Below are 19,299 nucleotides of genomic sequence, written 5' to 3' on the forward strand. Positions count from 1 at the left end.
ACTCTGCCCGTGCACCAGTTGGTCTTTTGCTGCGATGCTCTAAATCCAGGAAACCTCTCTCCTATTTTTGCACAGAGGCTGCAGCCACACCAACATTTTTAACCCTGTGTTCGTGCCCATCCCTTGCTGAGTGTTTTGTGTGAGGAAGGATGCGGTGCCGGCTGCAAATGCTTTTCCAGAGGAAACTTAAATTCAGCTTTCTCTTTCTTCTGTTCTTGGCCCTTCTCGTGCACCTGGTGGTGGATTTTGCTCTCCCCACAACCCACAGGTCCTGTGGCTGCAATACTAGAGCATCAAAAGCTGTGGGTGTCCCATCAGGCAGCCCCATGCCGGGCGGCCTCAAAAAGCTGAGCCTGCGAATCCTTCAGGATTTCAGTGGAAGCAACGGCTCCTTGGAGAAAAGTTCCCAGCCAGAGAGAGCAGGACTGCACTTAAGGGCTGGAGAGCCAGGGGTCCAGCAGCAGCAAGAAGAGGCCAATGCAGGGTGGACCAAGGGATCAAAGCTGGCAGCACTCTTCGAGCATCCTCTTTACAACATCCCAATCCCAGAGGTGACAGAGAAGGACAAGCTGTTTGTCGTCAACCCCATGGAGAAGTTCAGCCTGCGCAGCAGCGGCAGTGACGAATGGTGAGGAGCCAGCTCAACCCTAGCTGCATTTGGGGGATGTGTGGGTTAGAGGGAACAAGCAGCAGGGACCAAATGTAGTTCCCTTCTGTAGATCATCCTACCCCAGAGGGGCCCCCATTACTGAGCATGCTCTTCTCATATCTCAAATCCTCTCCTAGCCCTGAGTTTTTGGGCTGCTACCCATAAGCTTGTAGCCTACAGCAAAGCTGAAGGAGATTCTTGAATTATTCATTGTATTATGGATATCTGTTAGGTGATCTCCTCAGCTCCTTCCCTTCCCCAGTGCAGGCTAGATCTTAGTCTCTCTCTCTCTGTATATAAGGAAGTCCCCACTCCATATTTCTAACCAGTTTTATCCCCGTCTCTCGGTATGTTGGAGATGCAAAGCTTGCAATTTAGGTTGCCTCTAACCATGAGACCATTCCTGTCCTGCATTTTGCAGGATATTGCCTGACCTTGTTAGGCTTGGCCATACGGTGATCTCACTGCTGACAGCTGTCTATTTTTATCTTTGGACTACTAACCTCTAATTAGAAGGGAAGTTATTAGAAGCTTTAGCATTGTAACACATAGCAGCTTCCTTACAGAAAGCGCACCTTCCAAAGTGGTGCTTGCTAGAATGTGGAGAGAATAAAAGCTGGCTTAAGAGCTGGTTTCCACAACTGGGCATTTGCCTTATCTCTGAGGCCACCTTGGGTCTGGTTTTATGAAATCAGTGCGCAGTCTGTGTTTTCCTAGAGAGAGATGTGGATTTGGGTTACAGGTGCCTTGGGCTAACTGTCCCATTGCAGTGCCAGTGTGTGCTAGCACAGAGGTGGGGCACATACCCCCAGGGGCTCCCTTGAATGCCAGCAAACTGCAAATTTGCAGAATGCACAGAGGCAGGGACAGTGCTAACCCAAACTTATCCCCCTGGGGAAACCCACCCAAGGGGAACAGGTTGTTGAGAATGGGAGTTCAGGTCCGTGCTGGGGATGGCTGGGAAGCCCGTGCTTCTCCACCCTTGTTCCATGCACACACGTGTGTCCCCAGTAGGCACATGGAGAAATGAAGCAGATTGTGCTCCTGGGAGCCAATCCCTTCGGGAAAAACAGTGAGATGATCTGTTCCAGCAGGGAAATAAATGCATGGATGAGAGAAACAAGATCAACCCAGGGTTTTTCCATGGGGGATGGAGGGAAGACACTGTGTCCAATCCAGCCATGCTGGTGGGTCTTCCTGGCCACCAGCTTTTGGTGGGATCTGCCAGGTGCCAGGAGCCCCAGGGAGGCCATATGGGGCAGGCAGTTCTGCCACCATAAAACCTGGAACCAATCCAGGGCTTGCTCTGGCCTTTCTCCCCACCTCACCCTCCATGCACTGGCTCCCAGGAAGGGCCCGGGGACACGGGACCCATCCTGTCCCAACTAAAAGCTGTCATTGTTGTTGGGGCGGTGGTGGCTCTCGGGCTGCAGGGTCAGCAGCAGTAAAGCCGAGACGCTCCTCCCGACAGGGAAGACAGCCTATGACACCTACCCCACCTGGCTCAAATTCCACATCGGCATCAACCGCTATGAGCTGTACCCCCGCCGGGACCCCTTGTTGCCCACGCTCCTCCGAGACTTGGCCACGCAAAGGATCATCAGCTCAGGTACCACCTCCCTGCCTGTAGCCCTGCTCACCCCGCTGCCTGCTGCCTGTCTCCCTCATCCCCATGTCCCTCCTTTCAGTCCAGAAGTCCGGCGGGACCCAGCTCAAGCTCATCATGACGTTCCCAAACTATGGGCAGGCCCTCTTCAAGCCCATGAAGTGAGTAGAGCCTGGGACAACCCTATACCTCACCCACACGGTCCTGTTAGGTAGCGAGGAGTGGTCAGAGGAGACCATGCAGGGAGAAATGGAGCAATGCTTCGTGTGCTGCCTCGCTCCAGCACCTCCATCCCAAAACTGAGGCGAGCAGAATGGTCCCGTTTCCCTTGCCTTCCCTGGCGGTGCTTGCTGCAAACTGGATGCAGCTTGTGATGGGGTAGTGACCTCCAGTGGTGGAAAGAAGAAGGTGGTCTATGAGGACCATCCAGGAGCTCCAGTGCATGAGGGCTTCCCCGACCCCTTGAGTTGGGAGCTTGGAAAGGGGTTTGGAGCCACCCACCCATCAGGAAGTGACTGAAGGAGACCGGGTCTGGCTGTGTCTCCAGTGTCACAAGGGAACACAAGTGAGTGGTGGTTTGGAACTAATCCCACGCTTGGAGTGACCCCATCCATGATCATTGCCCCCACTGTCCCCTCTCGTTCCAGGCAGACCCGGGACCAGGAGACCCCCATTGATTTCTTCTACTTCTCAGACTTTGAGCGGCACAATGCAGAGATTGCAGCCTTCCACCTGGACAGGTGAGCATAAGCTTTGCATCCAAGCTTGCCCTTGCCATACTGGCAAAGCACCAGAGAAACTCCTCCTTCGTCCCACCTCTCGCTCCCATTAGTGAAGAATACCTGTGTCTCCTGTCAGTTTTAATAACTCACTGTTATTAAACCAGCTGAGGTCAGTAAGAAATAGTTCCAAGGTCTGTGTTTCAGGATCCTGGATTTCCGGCGAATCCCCCCAGTGTCTGGACGATTGGTCAACATAACAAAGGAAATTCGGGATATCACCACAGACAAGAAACTGGCCAAGACTTTCTTCATCTCCCCAGGTGAGCTTTCATGCTCTCCATCCTCTCCTGTGGCCACCTGGATGGAGCTCACCTGGTGCTGGCTGCTGCTGCCCTGGCTCCCCTCACACTCAGATAAATAATCCTGCTGGGGACTGCTCCAGCTCCCACGGGTACCCTGCCACAGGCCTTTGCTCCTCACAGCCTCCCCTGCCATTGCTTTGCTGGTGGCCCATGGTGCACGGAGCATCCTTCCCTGGCTGTTCGCAGGCCCACTCTGCCTGGGGGTGCCTTCCTTCTCTTTGTCAACCTTTGTTTTGTCACCTGGCCAGCGGGTAACGTCTGCTTCTACGGGGAGTGCTCCTACTACTGCTCCACCGAGCACGCCCTCTGCGGCAAACCGGACCGGCTGGAGGGCTCCATGGCTGCCCTGCTCCCTGACAAGACCCTGGCCAAGCGCCGCTCCTGGCGCAGCCCCTGGCGCCGCTCCTACCACAAGAGCAAGAAGGCTGAGTGAGACGGGGCGTGGGGGTGTGGGGACGTGGGCCAGCAGAGCCAGGGGATGGGAGGGGACTTCTCCAGAGCCGCTCTGACAGCCCCATTGTCCTCCTGGCCTCTGCCACCAGGTGGGAGCTGAACCCCAACTACTGCGCTCAGGTGCAAGAGACGCCGCCCTACGACAGGGGCCATCGGCTCCTCGACCTCATCGACATGGCCATCCTCGACTTCCTCATGGGTGAGCCCCTCCTGCCCCTGCTGAGGGCCGTGCAGGTCCCTCACCACCTGCAGGCCCAAATGGCTCCGTGGTACCATGCCCTGTGAGATTTGTTGGCCAGACTGTTGTTCAGGCTGCAGTGAGCCACAGTCTTACTCACAAGGAGGGCACAGGGCTGTGCCACCAGGGCATTTCCTAGGCAGAAGTCGAAGGTCGGGAATCCCAGCTGAATACCCTGGACATGGGGAGCACCTTCCAGCACGCTCTCAACGTGCAGCCCCTGCAGAGCCAGAGGTGGAGATGGTGCTGCCCAGGGCTCTTGCTGCCTCTCCTGTCCCTGGGCCACTTCTTTCTCCCTGCACTGTCCCCTCACCAGCATCTGACTGGGAGAGTTTCCCATCTCCTCATTCCTGACCACCCAGCCATGCCTTTGCCATTACTTCTGCTCCATTTGCCACTGTTGTCCCTCTGTGGGGCTGCTGGGATGAGAAGGGGAGGCCGTGGGGTCTCTGCTCAGTTCCCCTGCACGGCCATGGCCACTAGATGGACAAGTTAGAGGTGCCTCCAACCCTTTTCCCAGGGCTCTGGGTTTCAGTCTCACACCAGAAGAGTGCTCTGTGTCTTTGCTCCCATCTTCCAGCCCACAGCCTGATGCCAAGTTTGTTGGCCCCACAGGCAACATGGACCGGCACCACTATGAGACCTTTGAGAAATTTGGGAATGACACTTTCCTGCTCCACCTGGACAACGGTCGCGGGTAAAGTTGCGGAGTAGGGGGGAGCAGTCACAGCAAAGGGGTGGGGGGAGACCTCCAGTCTTGCCGAAATGCCACCCTGACACATCCTTATGGGCTTCTCCCCTCCCCAGCTTCGGCGCGCACTCACGCGATGAACCGTCCATCCTGGCCCCTCTCCAGCAATGCTGCAGGTAAGGGGCTGCCCCCACCCCGCACCTGCTGCTGGGGACAGGCCCCTCCTACTGAGACCTCTCCCTCCTCATCCCTGGCAGCATCAAGAAGTCGACTTACCTGCGGCTGCAGCTGCTGGCCACCCAGCCCTACCGCCTGAGCGACGTGCTGCGGGAGGCGCTGGCCGCAGACCCCCTGGCCCCTGTGCTGGCTGAGCCCCACCTGCAGGCGCTGGACCGGCGCCTGGGGAAGGTGCTGGCGGCGGTGGGACACTGCCTGGCCAGGGCAGCCCACCGGGAGAAGGTGCTGGTGGACGATGTGGGGTCGTGGGTGTGATGGGGGCTGGGTACCCCGCTGGACTGGGCTGTTGTGGTGTGCTGCTGAGGGTGATGTGGGGATCCATGTGCAGCTCTCATTCCGTGTAGCGTCAGCTTTTGGTGGTGCCCGAGCTAGTGGCCTGATGAACCAGGAAAGCAGGTTGTAAGGATAGGTGGGACAGGGAGGGAATTTAAATAAAATGTTGGCCTAGTGGAGAGGACACAAGCTGTGATCTTCCCCACCAAGGCTGATTTCTCAGCCCTGGCCTGTCCTTGCATGCCTGGACGTGTCACTTCAGCCCTCTAAAGCCTTTTAGGAAAAGGTAGGGATTTTTCCTGCCTTTCCCCAGCAAGAACTGCCAAACTGGAATAGCTGGCGCACCCCTTCTGCCCCACCCCCAGCACGGTGATGCCCTGGTGACCCCCCAAAAGAGAGCTGAGACTCCCTACTGCTGGTGTGGGGAAAATGAGGCAGAAGCTCCCAGCTACACACCACTTATCTTCGTCCCAGTCTTCCCACACCCACTCAAAAACTCCCATGGCTCTGACATCACCACCTCCTCCACAGGACCAGGGATGCAGCAAGGACAAACCCCAGTCCCTTGAAAACATCAAATCCTCCAGGAACTGCCACTGACTCCCTTCAGACCCAAAAAAGTGGCTCCTGAGGAGGGGCTGGATTGACCTGGGGCTGTGCACCCTGCTTAGTGCCTGGTGGCTCAGCACCCAGCTTATCCCCTGAGCCTCCCGGGGGGGTTAATCCACGCAGGGTTACGTCAGCTGGAGCAGGTGCCATTGTGACAGCCACTGCCAGCGTGCCCAGGTTGGGACACGGGATTGCCATCTGCACGGCCAGAGTTAAAGGTGCCACTGGGGGGGGGAGATATCCTCTGTCCCAGCCAGACACTTGCAAAGGGATGGGAAGCCACGGGAAAGGGTGAAAAAGGGCGGCTGGCACAGTGGGAGATGGAGCTGGAAAAGCTAGGCAGAGATTTTGGCTGAAACAAAAAGTGGGCTCAAAAGGCAGGGGAAAAAAAAAGTAAAGGGAGACAAAGAGGATCTGTCTGCATTACACAACGGGGCTGGGGCCGCTGAATCGGGGTTTGTTGCGGTGTGCCCCCCCCGTGCTGAGAGCACGTCCTCCTGCCACTGCCCTGGCTCGTGCCCCAAAGCCCAGCACACGGAGGAAAAGCTTTCAGGGCTGTTTTGCAATAGGTTCCTTCCCTTCTGCCAGCTTCGTAGTTTTTTTAACTCTTTATATAAATACCTTTTTGCCCTATATGCAAAGCCAGGAGGACCATTCCTGTTTCCCACAGAAACAGCCTAAACAACCGCGTCCAGACACAGGTGGCCAGTTACTCCGAGTCTCAGAGCTCCCCCAGGCAAATCTTTTTTTCCGAGACGCCGTCAGATTTGAAACGCGAGGTGCGGGGGGGTGGCTGTTTTTTTTTCAGCCGGGTGAGTTTGCACAAGGGCCGTTCAAGGTCCCACGGGAGCAGCCCGCTGCGGCTCACACGGCCCTCAGAGCCTGCCCAGCCTCCTGGGGCAGAGCGATGGCAGCGGCTGTGGGCACACGAGTGTCGAGGGGGCTGCCCACGCCCCAGGGATCGGTTCGGCCGTGTCACCGTGACAAGTGGTGCGTGGGGTGCGGGGATTTCTCACCCCAGCAGGACCAGCAAACCAGCCGCCCCAAAAAAAGCCCAGACGGGGCTGGGGTGCAGCCCTGCACCTGGGAGCTCCCATTTCGGGCCGGCATCGCCCACGCCCTTGGCTGGCAGCGTGGGCTGGCTGCTGCCCGTGCTGGGCACGGCGGCCGAACCGCAGGGCTGAGCTGTTTGGGGACCGGTCCCGGTGGGCAGCAGAGTGCGGATGGGCCCTCCTCGTCGGCCCCCCCAAAATGATGAAAATAAAAGATATCGAAATAAAAAGAATACGCCTGTGGCGGTGATAACAATAAATAGCAATAACTGCGATGATGAAGCAGAGGTCCCCAGAGGCCGGGGGAGCGGGGCTGGCCCCTCTGCCGGCGGCGGGGCGGGGCGGGAGCGGGTGCCGCCTTCCCCCGCAAAACAAAAGGGAGCGGCGGCGGCCGGAGCGGCCGGGCGGGAAGGAGGGGATCGCTCCTCGCTGCGCGGCACTTGCCGGTGGGTTTGTGAGGGGGACGGCGCGGCGGGGCAAAGCCGGGGCAGAGCTTGCGGGCGGCCGGCTCCGCGCCGGGCCTGGGGGAGAACGTGTGGGGCCGGGGCGCGGAGGGGCCGGGGGCAGCCGCTCCAGGCGCGGAGGGGAAAGCAGAGGGGGTTCATCGGCCTGAACGGGGGCGGCTCCATCCCGGGGCGCCCCACGGCCGCCAGCTCGGGACGGGGCTCGGTGTGGGCCCGACCCCTGCCCCGGGGGCGGGGTCCCCGCCGGGGGATCCCGCTGGGTGCGTGCCTGCCGGGACCCTGCCGCTGACACTTCCCTCTCTCCCCCGCCCTCTCCCCACCCCAGGTGAGCCCGGCTCCCCTCCGTGCTGCCGCCATGTCCCGCCGCAGCCAGCGCCTTGTCACCAGCCGCTACTACCCCGGGGACGATGATGCCACCACCAGCAGCAGCAGCACATCTCTGCTGGCTGGGACGCAGCTCCCCTTCAAGGAGACCACCGGCAGGTGAGTGGGGGCACCGCTGGGGCTTCCCCCCGCCCAGATCTGACACGGGCGGGGCATCCCATCCCACGGCAGGGAGCGGGCACCTTCCTGCGTGGGGTGTGGGGATGGGAGCGTGACGGTGAGCCCGGCGGTTCCGGCATGGCCGCCTCGGCAGCGCCGTGCCCCTGCCCAGCCGGATCCCCGCTCCCAGCGCGGGCCCGGCACGGGAGCCTGCCCGGGGTGGCGGGGTGCCAGCGCCCAGCTGCAGCTGGATGGCGACGGGGAGGAGGGAGGAGGAGGGAGGTGCGCCGCGGGTGCACCGGAAAACCGCAGCGGTGCGAGCGGAAGCGATGCCCGGGACGGGCGGGAGGCCTCTGCGAAGCACAGGCTGCAGCCTCCGAGAGCTGCCGCCAGCCGGTGTGCAGGGAGCTGATGCTGGGCGAGGGGTCGGGGTGAATCACCCATTTGCCCCCGTGAGTGCTCTGTGACACGCCCACCCTGTAACCACACATGTCTGACGAGCCTGTTCTCGCCTCCCGCAGGACGATCCGGAGGAAATCGAGTAGCACAAAGCGCCTCTCTCCCGCCCCCAGCACCCAAACCTCCTACTACAGCGAGTCCATGATGAGCGAGTCCTACCTGGGGGGCAGCCGGGGCCTTGCTGCCCTGGGCAGCTCCATGCTGGATGATGACCTGGACAGCAGCACCTACTGGGGTGAGCTCTCCCACTCTCCCAGGGCAGCTGGGGACCTCCCTGGATGCTGGAGAGTGTTGGGGCAGCTGCCCAGGCTGGCTGGCTGGGTTGCCCCTTGCGGAAGTGATGGTGGGTGATTTCTCAGTGGAACTCTGTGTTTTGGGGCAGGTGGAGAGCTCTCCACCAGGAGGAGAAGAGGCACAGGGGACACCGAGTCCAGTAAGATCAATGGGGTGCTAGAGAGCAAGACGTACGACACCTACACATCTTCATCTGGGTACTCCTCGGAGGACGACTACGCTGGTAGGGATGCACTAGTCTGTCTGTAGTGGCAGGAATGCAGGGGAAGCATCCCTGGGGGGACCAGCCCAGGGCCTGGCTGTACCCACTGTGCTGCCAGTCCCCGCTAAATGCCACCCCCAGTTCCTTTGCTGTGGGCAGTGCACTGAGGTGCTGTCTGCATTGGTGACTTGCTGCTTCCTTTCCAGGTCACTATTACTCAGGCCAGAGTAGCTCTGGGTCAGGTCTGAGATCAGCAGCCTCCAGGGTGGGCTCCTTCCTCTGGCAGGTGTTCACCTCCCCAGGTGAGTGGAGGCCTGGCAGGGGCACTTCTAGCAGCAGAGTTCTTGCCAGTCAGCACCTCTGCTCTCCAGGTGGTGTGTGTGCTGTCCCCTGTTTGGGTGGAGGGGTTTTACCCCCTTGTGGTGCCACCCTTGGGCACGGAGGGGACAGGTCTGTCAGGACCCCTCCTGAGGCTTGTTTTTTCTCCTGGCAGTTCAGTTCATGGGGTGGCTGTTCTCGGGGCTGGCAGGGGCCTGGCGCCGCCTCACCGGCACGGCTTCCCACCTGGACAACGTCCCCTTCTCCAGGTGAGTGTGCTGGGGGGGACACCGGGGCGGGGGAAGCGTGGGGAAAACCTGAAGGACCCTGCAAAGGGGAGGCACGCTTGGGGTGGTGGGTGTTTTTGCTTTCCCTCTGGCCCCATCCAAAGGTGATGGAAGGTGGCTGCAGTCCCTCAGGCCCTCTCTCTTCCCCGTGCTCCAGGCGCTACCCACGTCTGAGGAGGTTCCTGCTGCTGCTGCTGCTCCTCCTGCTCCTCGCTGCTGCCGCCTACGGTGAGCCACCTCCCTTGACGTGCCACCCCGAGATCTGGGGCAGTGCAGAGCATCCCACTGCCATGGCTGGGGGATGGGCTGGCCTGGAGCTCAGAGCCATGGCTTCTGGTAACCTGCTCTGTCTGCATCCCCGTGCCAGTGTCTCCTGGCAATCCCTGGAGATGCTGATGGCTGAGCCTCTGCAAGTCCACCCTGTCCACTACTGTGGCCATTACCAGCCTGTGATTTTGACCATCTCATCCTTCTGTGCTCAGGAGCTTGGTACTTCTACCCGTATGGGCTGTCGACACTCAGCCTGCCTTCCTTCCCGTGGTGGGGAGCTGGAAAGCTTTCCTCCTCTTCTGACGTTCCTGGGGCAGGGGACCTGACCACGCTGGACCAGGTAAGCTTCAGCAAAGGCATGATGGTGGCCCAGGTGGGATGAGTGCCTTGCAGGGAGAGCTGGGATGGTGTGATCCATGGCTGAACAATTGCTTCCAGGCTGTGAGGAATGGCAGAGGATGGGGCAGATGATGGCTCCACACTGCCTCCCCCAGCTTGTGGCCATCTCTCTCTTGGGATATCCCTGGGATGGAGCAGGGGGAATGTCTGCCTTGTCCTGGGAAGCAGCAGATGAATAAGATGCCACTGACTCTGGGGAATGGGTGGTCAGGGTCCCTTTTCACAGGGGTCCTGTGGAGCAGGCACTCTCTGGAGGGCTGCATCACACCCTGTTTTTGTCTCTGCAGGGGGGACACCGACTCCTGGCTCGCTTCCAGTCCCTGGAGAAGCGCTTTGAGGCGCTGGAGGCCGAGCTGTCGCGGTGGGAGCTGCGTCGTGGGGCGGCAGCAGTGACAGCAGGGGGAGAGCCACCCCAGGGGGACATCCTTGCGCTGCTGGAGGGGCTGGTGAGCCGCCGGGACGCGGGGCTGAAGGAGCACCTCCGCACCGACATGGCCAACCACCTCCAGGTGAGGGACACGGGCAGTGGGCAGTGCAGGGAGGGGGGTGGGAGGGCCAGGCTCTGATATTCCACCCTGCTCCTCATCCTGCAGGGCGAGCTGGATGTGCTCCAAGCCCAGGTGCAGAGGGATTTAGACGGGCGCCTGGGCAAGATGGCACAAGCTTCCCGGGTAAGTGATGAGTGTGTGGTGGGACCTGGACAGGACGCCCTCAGCAGTGGTGCCACGGGTCTCACCCCTTCCCTTTTCCTGGCAGGAGATGGAAGCACGCTTGCTGGAGCTGAACTCGGAGTGGCAGAGGTAACACTGGCTGTGGGGCAGGGCCATTGCTCTGTTAGGGACAGGCAGGTAGCTGGGTGAATTCCCCTTACCAGGCTTGGGAGGGATTTGCAGGCCTGGCTGGGGACAAAGGAGAGATCAAGAGGGATGTCTGGGGGGAAGGGAAGGAAGGATACATATGTGGGTGTCTGTGGGAGCCAGCACTGTGCACTCCTGGCCAAAATGGCCAGTGGTATTCTAGGGTGGCGTTAGGAAGGGCATGGTCATTAGGTTGTGGGAGGCGATCTTGGCCCTAGTGAGGCCACCTCTGGTGTGTTCTGTCCAGTTCTGGGCTTCTCAGCAGTAAAAGGGAGCCATGGAGCTCCTGGAGTGGGTCCAGCAGAGGGCTACAGAAGTGATGAAGGGACTGGGGAATCTCTCTTATGAAGAAAGGCTGAAGGAGTTGGGCCTGTTCAGCCCTGAGAGGAGACAACTGAGAGGGGACCTCATCAGTGTCAGTGGCTGAAGGGAAGTGGCAAGAAGTTGGATCCAGGCTCTTCTCATTGGTGCCAAGCAATAGGATGAGAGGCAATGGGCAGAAACTGATGCACAGGAAGTTCCACCTGAAATTGAGGAAGAACTTCTTTACTGTGCAGTGACCACACACTGGAGCAGATTACCCAGAGAGGCTGTGGAGTCTCCCTCACTGGAGATAGTCCAGAACTGTCTGGATGCAGTCCTGTGCCATGTGCTCTGGGATGACCCTGCTAGAGCAGGGAGGTTGGACCAAATGACCCGCTGTGGTTTGTTCCAACCTCTGTGGCTGGCAGCAGGGCTCCAAGAGCAATGGCAGCAAATGACCTTTGCCACTGTTCTGCATCACTGTGAATGTGGCCCTTCAGCCGAGGGGTGAGCTGAGGATGCTTTCCCATGGGATGCAGTAGAAGAGGTCACTGCCACTGGAATTAAAACTGGGTCTGGAGATGGAGTTGAGCATTGGTGATGTGGGATGAACCTCTTCCTCCAGTTTGCAGAGGGGAACTGGGCCTATTGGCACGAGATTGTTGATGTGTTTGTGGGTTCCAGGATGAGGGAAGAGATGAATCTGAGTCCATATTTCTTAGAAGGCTGATTTATTATATTACAAAGTGCTATACTAAACTATAGAGAGAAAGGAATACATCAGAAGGCTAGGAAAGGAATGAGTAATAAAAACCTGTGACAGACTAGAGTCCCGACATAGTTGGACTGGGATTGGTCATTAAGTAAAAACAATTCACATGGAACCAATCAAAGATGCACCTGCCACATTCCAAAGCATCAGATAATTATTGTTTACATTTCTTTTGTGAGGCTTCTCAGGAGAAGAAATCCTTTCAAAGGGATTTTTCATCAAAATATCACAGTGACACAAGGTTTTGTTACCTTTCTCACACAGCTCGGTCCAGGAGAGCTTGCGAGGGACCTTCCAGCAGGAGGTGGGCAAGCTGGAGCAGGAGGTGGCCGTGCTGAGGAGGGAGCTGGCAAGCCTCAAGTCAGACCAGGAGGTGATGGGGAAGCACGTGAAGGGGATACTGGAGCAGCTGAAGACAGTGAGGGCTGATGTGAGTCCCTGGTCCCCAGCCTGTTTGGCAGAAAGGCAAGCAAGGGTCCCTGCTCCGGGGCTGAGCTCTGTCTGCACTGTTCCAGGTGGAAGCACAGTTCCCAGTGTGGATCAACAGGTTCCTGTCACAGTCCCAGCAGGATGGTGCTGCTGCCTTCATCCTCCAGCGGGAAGACTTGCAAGCAGAGCTCCAGGCTCTGGAGCACAAGATCCTTGCAAAAGTCCTGGAGGACTCCAGACTGTCAGCGCGGGATGCTCAGGCTGGTATTGGAGTGGCCCTGCGGCAAGGAGGGGCTGCAGGAGTGACAGAGGAGGTGAGTACTGGCCTGAGCCCCAGGGACACGAGGTGACCACAGGGTTGGGGACTGTGCCCCACTTCGTGTGTGCAGGGGGCTGGCATGTGTGCCTGGCAGATGGCAGAGGCATTGGGACAGCCCCCACAGCTGGGATGGTGATCCTGGGCACAGAGGATGCAAGAGCACCCTTGAAACTCCTTCCCTGCCACTCCCTTCTCAGTTTGTGCTTGCTCTGAGCTCTGGAAGGGGTCCCAGGTGCTACTGCCTGCAGCCCTGCAAGGCTCTTACTTGTCCCTGTTGTATTGAGGACCGGTGGATAAAGGGACATGACTCCTGTGTCTTCTCAGAAGGCAAAGCCGAGTTTATTAGAAACCACAGGTTCTTTTTATAGACAGTTATGATAAAGGTGGACCTGACTGGTCCTTAATCAATCTCCCTCACACGCCTGGGTAATTAGGAACAACACCCTTCTTGTAAACATCTTACAATTAACAAGTTCAAAACATCAGCTGCAGGATTGTTTTAATGCTTCCTCAAAACTTCCCAGAGGAATGTCTGGCAAAGTTTATCTGACTTTCTTCTCTGCCCACTTCTCAGCATTCACACTTACTGTCTTAAAATCAAAGCTTCTGCTTGTGCATCCTTCACCCAGAACGTGGGAGAGGTGCCATCCAGGCTTCCGTGGGTGGAGTATCTTGCTTATCCCCATTCTTCAGCAGTGCTGCGGAGTTGTTTGGTGCAGAGCATTTCAGCAGAATGACACCAAGGGGAAAAAATGAGCCTGCTTGCTTTGGAAAGAGTTGCTGGCAATTCCCTGTGGATGTAGTGGAGGGAGGGATCAAGCTGGGATTAGCAGTCCCCATAGTCTGTGTGAGCTTTATGCACTCCATAAAGTTTAGACCCAAAGTGGTGCTGCAGGGTCCTAGCTCCTTCGGCTGGCTTTGGCTCCAGATGGACGCTCCAGCTATCTCCTCCTTTTCTGGAGAGGGAGAGCTCCATCAGTCCTGTGGGACAGGGCAGGAGGGACCAGCAGATGATTCTGGGTGGTCTATCAGGTTGTGTCTGGTGCCGCCTCTCCTCCCTCTGGGCCAGCCCCTCCTGGGGACAGGCAAGTGCAGCGTGCCTGGGTGCTGCCCCTTCACTGCACAGCTCCTCTCCCCTGGGGTATTTTTAGCAACCTCTAATGAGGTTTCCCAGCCAAATGCATGTCCTCTTATTTTTGCCACGGTGATTCATCCCCTGGCTGTTCTATCCCGTGGCTGTTTTGTGGGAAGGTGCTTGCACCCTCTGTCCCTGCAGGGGCAGGCGGGTGGGGGGCAGGATGCCTGGCTCAGTTTGTCACCCTCCTGTGTCCTTTGCTCCCGCTGCAGCAAGTGCATCTCATCGTGGGCCAGGCCCTGAAGCGCTACAGCGAGGACCGTGTGGGGATGGTTGACTATGCCCTGGAGTCAGCAGGTAGGTGGTCAGAGCCAGCTGTCCTGGGGAGGTGACCACAGGGGCTGGCTGCAGCTCACCTGCTGCCATTCTCTCCTGCCAGGGGCCAGTGTCATCAACACTCGCTGCTCAGAGACCTACGAGACGCGGACGGCGCTGCTGAGCTTGTTTGGCATCCCCCTGTGGTACCAGTCGCAGTCCCCCCGTGTCATCCTGCAGGTGGGTGCTGACTGGGAGGGCTGGGCTGGTCCTCGTGGGGCTTTTTTTGGGCTTGGCCTGTTGCTCCAAGCCAGCAGCCAGGCTGGTGGGAGAAAAATTACTCTGATGGTGGTAACATTGCTGGCGTTTCACTTCCATGCTCGTAGCCAGACGTCAACCCTGGGAACTGCTGGGCATTTCGTGGCTCCCAGGGCTTTGCTGTCATCCGCCTCTCTGGCATTATCCGTCCCACGGCCGTGACGCTGGAGCACATCCCAAAAGCCCTCTCACCGCAGGGGACCATCCCCAGTGCCCCCAAGGACTTTGCTGTCTATGTGAGTGTCCTCAGCCAGACCTGAGGGGAGCAGGGGAACACACTGGGAGGGTGCTGGAAGGGATGGCTAACAAACCCCTTATCTGCCTGTGGGGTGCTCTGGTGGGGGGTGATCTTACCCTGAAGAAAAGAGGAAGAAGGAATACTGGTGGGGAGAGGGGCAGCACTGGGTTTCAGAAAGAGTTTGTGGGAGACACAGGGACAAAGGGGCTTGAGTAGGTGTAACTTTTGGTCTTCCCCCCACTTCATCCTTCCCCACTGGTCCCTGTTCCCATTTGTCTATTTTGACCTGGAAGAGCAGGAGTGGGGACCAAGCACGCTTGAGTCTCCCTCTCCCTCTTCTGCCCTGGATGTGTGCATCACCTCTGGTCTCCCTCTCTGGTGACCCCTGGTTCTCCCTTTCTGCCTCCCTACCCTTCCATAGGGCTTAAAGGAAGAAGGAGAGGAGGAGGGCCTTCTCCTTGGACAGTTCACCTACAACCATGATGGCGACCCCATCCAAACATTTTACTTGGAGGTAAGTGCTTTGCCCCTGGAGCACCTGACCCCCGAGAAGAAAATGGGGCCTCTGGGGTTTCTGAGCCGTAGAGAGCCCTCAAGGTCTCTGGTTTTTCTTTTCCTTCCTCCCCCAAGGGTGACTCCATGGGCACGTACCAGCTGGTGGAGCTGCGGGTGCTGAGCAACTGGGGCCACCCCGAATACACCTGCATCTACCGCTTCCGCGTGCACGGGGAGGCGGCGCACTGAGCCCGGCGCCGCGGGGACGCTGCCGGCGCGAGGGGACGCGGCTGGTTCACTGCTTCGCACCTACAGATCCTGGCACGTGCCAGCGGCCGCCCCGGGAAGCTGCTCCCCTGGGGGGAGGAGAAGAGCTGGTGGTGAAGGGGTGAGGCTTTCACTCTTCCAAGGACCGCGGTGGTGAGGCAAGAGCATCCCACGTGGGTCCTAGCGCAGCCTGGCTTGTTCTCAGTGCATATGGGACGTTTTAACTTTTTCAGCTAACTTTGTATCGGGTTTGCGCTGCCCCTCTTCCCTGTTGTCCCACTCCTTTCTAGCATGGCCAGGGCTTGGGGAGGGGGTGTGTCATTTTGTGACGTGCTTCACGCGGGCTTGGGTGCAGGAGCTCGGTGTGTGGGACCACGGTGCCTGACTCGGTGCTGCCAGAGCAGGTGGGAGCCACTGGTCGTGGCCACCAGGTCCCCTCCACACAGGGTCACTTCTCTTGCCTTGGTGTTGGTTTGGGTAAAGATCTCCAGCCGTCCAGTGCTGGGCTGGCAGAGAGGAAATAAGACAGTATTAATGAAGTATTAACACGAAACTAACGGTTTGAGGCAGCAGGAGAAGAGGAGCGTGGCACATGTTGGTGGCAGAGCCCACCTTGGCGCTGCCATCCACCCACTCAAGCCCTCCTGCTGACAGTAGCTGAGTTGGGTCACACCAGTGCTGTTGGCCTCCCTGGCTGGCTGCCTCCCCAGTGTTAAGCTTGATGATGCTATTGAAAATTCCTGTTGCCTGCTTTTCCTTTGGGGTTTGTTCTGATATTTTTTTTTAAAAGAGGGGTGGGGAGGGGAGCTATTTTCAAGGTGGGGTGTTGGGGTTGGTTTTTTTGTGTGTGGGGGGGTTTGTAGTAACAAAGGGAAAAAATACTTTTTCCATGCAATTTGTACTTAACCAGAGAATGTTACATGGTGCCACTTGGATGAGTGGCTTAGAGAGGGCTAGAGCTTTGTTTAGTAGAATAGCATACACAGTAGGATAAGCTAGAATAAGATGAGCAGAGCTGTTTGAAATACAGGCCTCACGTTGTTGGTGGCTTGGTAGCTAGACTTGGAAGCTGGGGTCTTCTGCACTGCTGCTGGTGGGGTGCTGGAGGCGTTGCTCTGGATGTGCTCTGAGACTGCAATGCGTGGCTGGGGCCTCTGGCCCAAGCTGCATCTGTGCATACTTGACTGTTAGCAGCAATGGAGCTGCTGCCCCGGGCTCTGCAGGGCTCCTGGGGGGGCTGGCAGTGCCAGCAGGCAGAGCCCCCCTGCCTGCAGGGCTCCCTCAGCTCTCGGGTCCTCCGTGGCAGATGGCTGGTGCAGGCTGACCTCCTTTCTCTTGGAAGGGCTCCCTTTTCCTCCTACCTCTCCTCACTGGCATTGCACTGTTCTCTGAGCCCTGGCTGTGGGAGGGCTGGGCTGGAGCAGGAGGGGGAGTTCTGCCTGCAGTGGGCATGTACATCTTGCCTGTACTGCTGGGATGGGTGGAGGCACAGCAGGGGTTTGTAGGAAGGATGCACAGGGACCTTCCCTGGGCTGAGGGGTGCTAGGGCCATCTGGCCCTTCCACCTCCTGGCTGCCTGCATGACACAGCTTGGTTTATGGTGTTGGGTGGTGTTAACAGCCTCCAGGTTTGTGGTGTGTTTCATTGAAAGAAAAGCTGAAGGGCTCACGGGTCAGTGTTTCAGCCCTGTCCAGTGCTGGTATCATCCTTCCCCTGACACCATGAGAGCACCATGTATTGATTCCCCCTCTGCTGGTCTCTGCTTGAAGCACTGTAGGCACAGAGGAGGATGAGGGGCTGGAGAAGTGTCTCCTTTCAGCATCCCCTGCTGGGCATCAGGCAGAGCCGAGCTCAGAGGGCACAGTCCTGTCTCCAGCAGGTTAAAATTACCCTGGGGAGCCTCTTGCAAAGCTGGGAGGCCCTGCTGCAGGGAGAAAGCTGACCTGGAGCCAGAGCCAGGGACTATAAATTCTCTCCTATATTGAGCGTAGTCTTAATTCTTGGCATCCACAGCCAAAGTTATTTTAAACTTGTCTACAGCTGCCCGTTTGCCTTGGAGTCCTGTCCATGAGTGCACTGAACACATGGAACTGTGCTTTTAGGAATGCCTAGACCTGTTCTGGGCTTGGCAGACCAGCTCCTGTATTTATTTGAATCATAAAGAGAAAGCAGAGATGAAGCTCTCCCTTTTTCTCACCTTTCTCTAGTTCCTGGAGCAAGAGCTATAACCATGAGCCTGGGAAAACCCCTTTTCTTACGTTCCTTCTGGCTCCCTGGTCTCTGGCTTGGACTGTAAGAACAGACAAGGTCTTTGCCCAAGAAAGAAATTATTTTGTGGTAAATCAGGCGTGCTGGTGAGAGGCAGGAAAGGTGACCTCTTCCCCTGAAAAATGGAGTTGTAGTGGGATCTCTGCTCCTTCCACATGGGTGTTAACTGCTGTGTCTGGGTTAGGGAGCATTTGGCTTTACAGTGGAAGCTTGCCCTGTCCTTTGGACATGAAAATCTTTGCTGTTCAAAGTAAAACTCCCTGGAGCCACCAGTGAGAGCTCATCCTGGGGCTTCATGCTCTTTTCTAGCTGGCTTTAGAGGCCTCACCATGCCATCTGTGTAAGGATCCCCAGGAACATATGCTGAGGCTACATGTGGGTTTTCAGCCCCCAAATCCAGCATCAGTGCTGGGCTGCAGCCCGAGCCCCTGTGCCAGGTGCCAGAAGCCGCTGGCTCTCGAGATTGTAGCCTGCAGCAACTCTGCAGCACTTCCCAGAGCTGCCAAAGAAGAGGGCACAGAAAACTGCTGCTTCAGCATGTGCTTCTCTGCCCAGGGGTATTTAATCCTGGAGCTGATGCTGAAGATGAGCCTGGTGAGGCAGGAGAAATGCAGAACAGCTGTGGGAGCAGATTTCTCTTATTTACTCCGTTTCCCTCCTCTATTCTCCCTCCTTCTCAGTTTGCCCTACACACGTGTTACGAATTAGCCCTGCAGAAACAGATGGTTACAGACAGGAGTTTGTGTTTGATGCTGTAGCCTGTTGCAAATGCTGCACTGTTTTGTTCCTTTTATTTTTTAATCAACAGATTGTAATTTATGCCTATGCAAGAAAAAAAAAAAAAAGACCAAGACATAAATTATATCAAAACTGCCCAGAGTGGTTTGGATGTTTTGTAATGGAATTTGCTGTTGGGAATGATGCACAGCTAGTAGACAAAGCTATTCTTGGAGCTCTTCTATGTAGTTTTATGGCAAATATTTATTTTCCAGCCTCATGTACTAACCCCAGGGCCAGTTAACAAAGTTATCACCTTGTCACTGAGCAGGCTTGAGGATGCAAAAACTGCCTGAAACAATGCTGAGAACAAGACTTACTCCTAAAACCTCCAATTCCTTGGGACTAAAAACTTCTACTGGATTTAAGTCTCATATCAGGGCTGTCCTCATTCTGCAGTCACCTCCCAAGCCTTCCCATCCTCTGCCCTACCATGAGCAGAGTCCAGCTTGGCCCAAGGAGCAGCAAGGGAGGCTGGGTTGGCAGGAGCAAAGCCTGACACAAAGCCCAGTGCAGGGGATCTGCTTGCTTCTCTTTTCCTTCACATGGGCTAACTACTCATCAGCTACAAAGCAAGCAGAAAGGAGATACTTAATTTTCCTTAGCGTGAGGAAGTTAATACACAAAAAAGGCTGAAAATGGGAAATTGAACTGGCTTGAGGAGAGTCAGAACCTGGGCTTGGAGGAAGGCTTCTGTTGAGGAATAGCCATGCAGCTCCTCCCAGAAGACCACGCTAGGGCCAGGCTTGCTCTCTGCTGGCCCTGGACCAGCCCTCTCCAGGAGGAGAAGGGCTGTGT

At 57.3% G+C, this 19,299-nt stretch overlaps 2 protein-coding genes across 2 annotated transcripts; both read left to right on the top strand.

Moving 5' to 3' along the window:
- Window positions 1-5,549, top strand: LOC120510038 (extracellular serine/threonine protein kinase FAM20C-like). Its single transcript, XM_039725444.1, has 10 exons — window positions 1-628; window positions 2,083-2,258; window positions 2,338-2,416; window positions 2,903-2,995; window positions 3,182-3,297; window positions 3,588-3,768; window positions 3,882-3,991; window positions 4,646-4,727; window positions 4,838-4,897; window positions 4,979-5,549. Exons 1-10 carry the CDS (start codon window positions 150-152, stop codon window positions 5,211-5,213), a joined length of 1,611 nt encoding a protein of 536 aa, XP_039581378.1. The 5' UTR covers window positions 1-149; the 3' UTR covers window positions 5,214-5,549.
- Window positions 5,550-7,239: 1,690 nt separating this feature from the next.
- SUN2 (Sad1 and UNC84 domain containing 2) lies at window positions 7,240-18,601 on the top strand. Its single transcript, XM_039725428.1, has 18 exons — window positions 7,240-7,338; window positions 7,682-7,839; window positions 8,361-8,533; window positions 8,681-8,815; window positions 9,001-9,096; window positions 9,288-9,381; window positions 9,557-9,627; window positions 9,882-10,009; window positions 10,356-10,577; window positions 10,662-10,739; window positions 10,825-10,868; window positions 12,265-12,430; window positions 12,516-12,743; window positions 14,096-14,180; window positions 14,263-14,378; window positions 14,525-14,692; window positions 15,116-15,208; window positions 15,325-18,601. The coding sequence occupies exons 2-18, from the start codon at window positions 7,712-7,714 to the stop codon at window positions 15,436-15,438; spliced, it is 2,139 nt and encodes a 712-aa protein (XP_039581362.1). The 5' UTR covers window positions 7,240-7,338; window positions 7,682-7,711; the 3' UTR covers window positions 15,439-18,601.
- Window positions 18,602-19,299: the final 698 nt, after the last annotated feature.

The sequence above is a fragment of the Passer montanus genome, unplaced genomic scaffold (genome assembly GCF_014805655.1).
Source record: "Passer montanus isolate IOZ18808 unplaced genomic scaffold, ASM1480565v1 scaffold55, whole genome shotgun sequence".
NCBI lineage: Eukaryota > Metazoa > Chordata > Aves > Passeriformes > Passeridae > Passer > Passer montanus.

What these genes read in the sequence shown, in the direction of transcription:
- LOC120510038 (XM_039725444.1), top strand. Translation starts at nt 150, where the DNA reads ATGCGGTGCCGGCTGCAAATGCTTTTCCAGAGGAAACTTAAATTCAGC. An exon ending in GCAAAGGATCATCAGCTCAG is followed by an intron (nt 2,259 to 2,337) that starts GTACCACCTCCC and finishes CCCTCCTTTCAG; the next exon opens with TCCAGAAGTCCGGCGGGACC. An exon ending in GCCCTCTTCAAGCCCATGAA is followed by an intron (nt 2,417 to 2,902) that starts GTGAGTAGAGCC and finishes CTCTCGTTCCAG; the next exon opens with GCAGACCCGGGACCAGGAGA.
- SUN2 (XM_039725428.1), top strand. Translation starts at nt 7,712, where the DNA reads ATGTCCCGCCGCAGCCAGCGCCTTGTCACCAGCCGCTACTACCCCGGG. An exon ending in ACCTGACCACGCTGGACCAG is followed by an intron (nt 10,010 to 10,355) that starts GTAAGCTTCAGC and finishes TTGTCTCTGCAG; the next exon opens with GGGGGACACCGACTCCTGGC. An exon ending in AGATGGCACAAGCTTCCCGG is followed by an intron (nt 10,740 to 10,824) that starts GTAAGTGATGAG and finishes TTTTCCTGGCAG; the next exon opens with GAGATGGAAGCACGCTTGCT.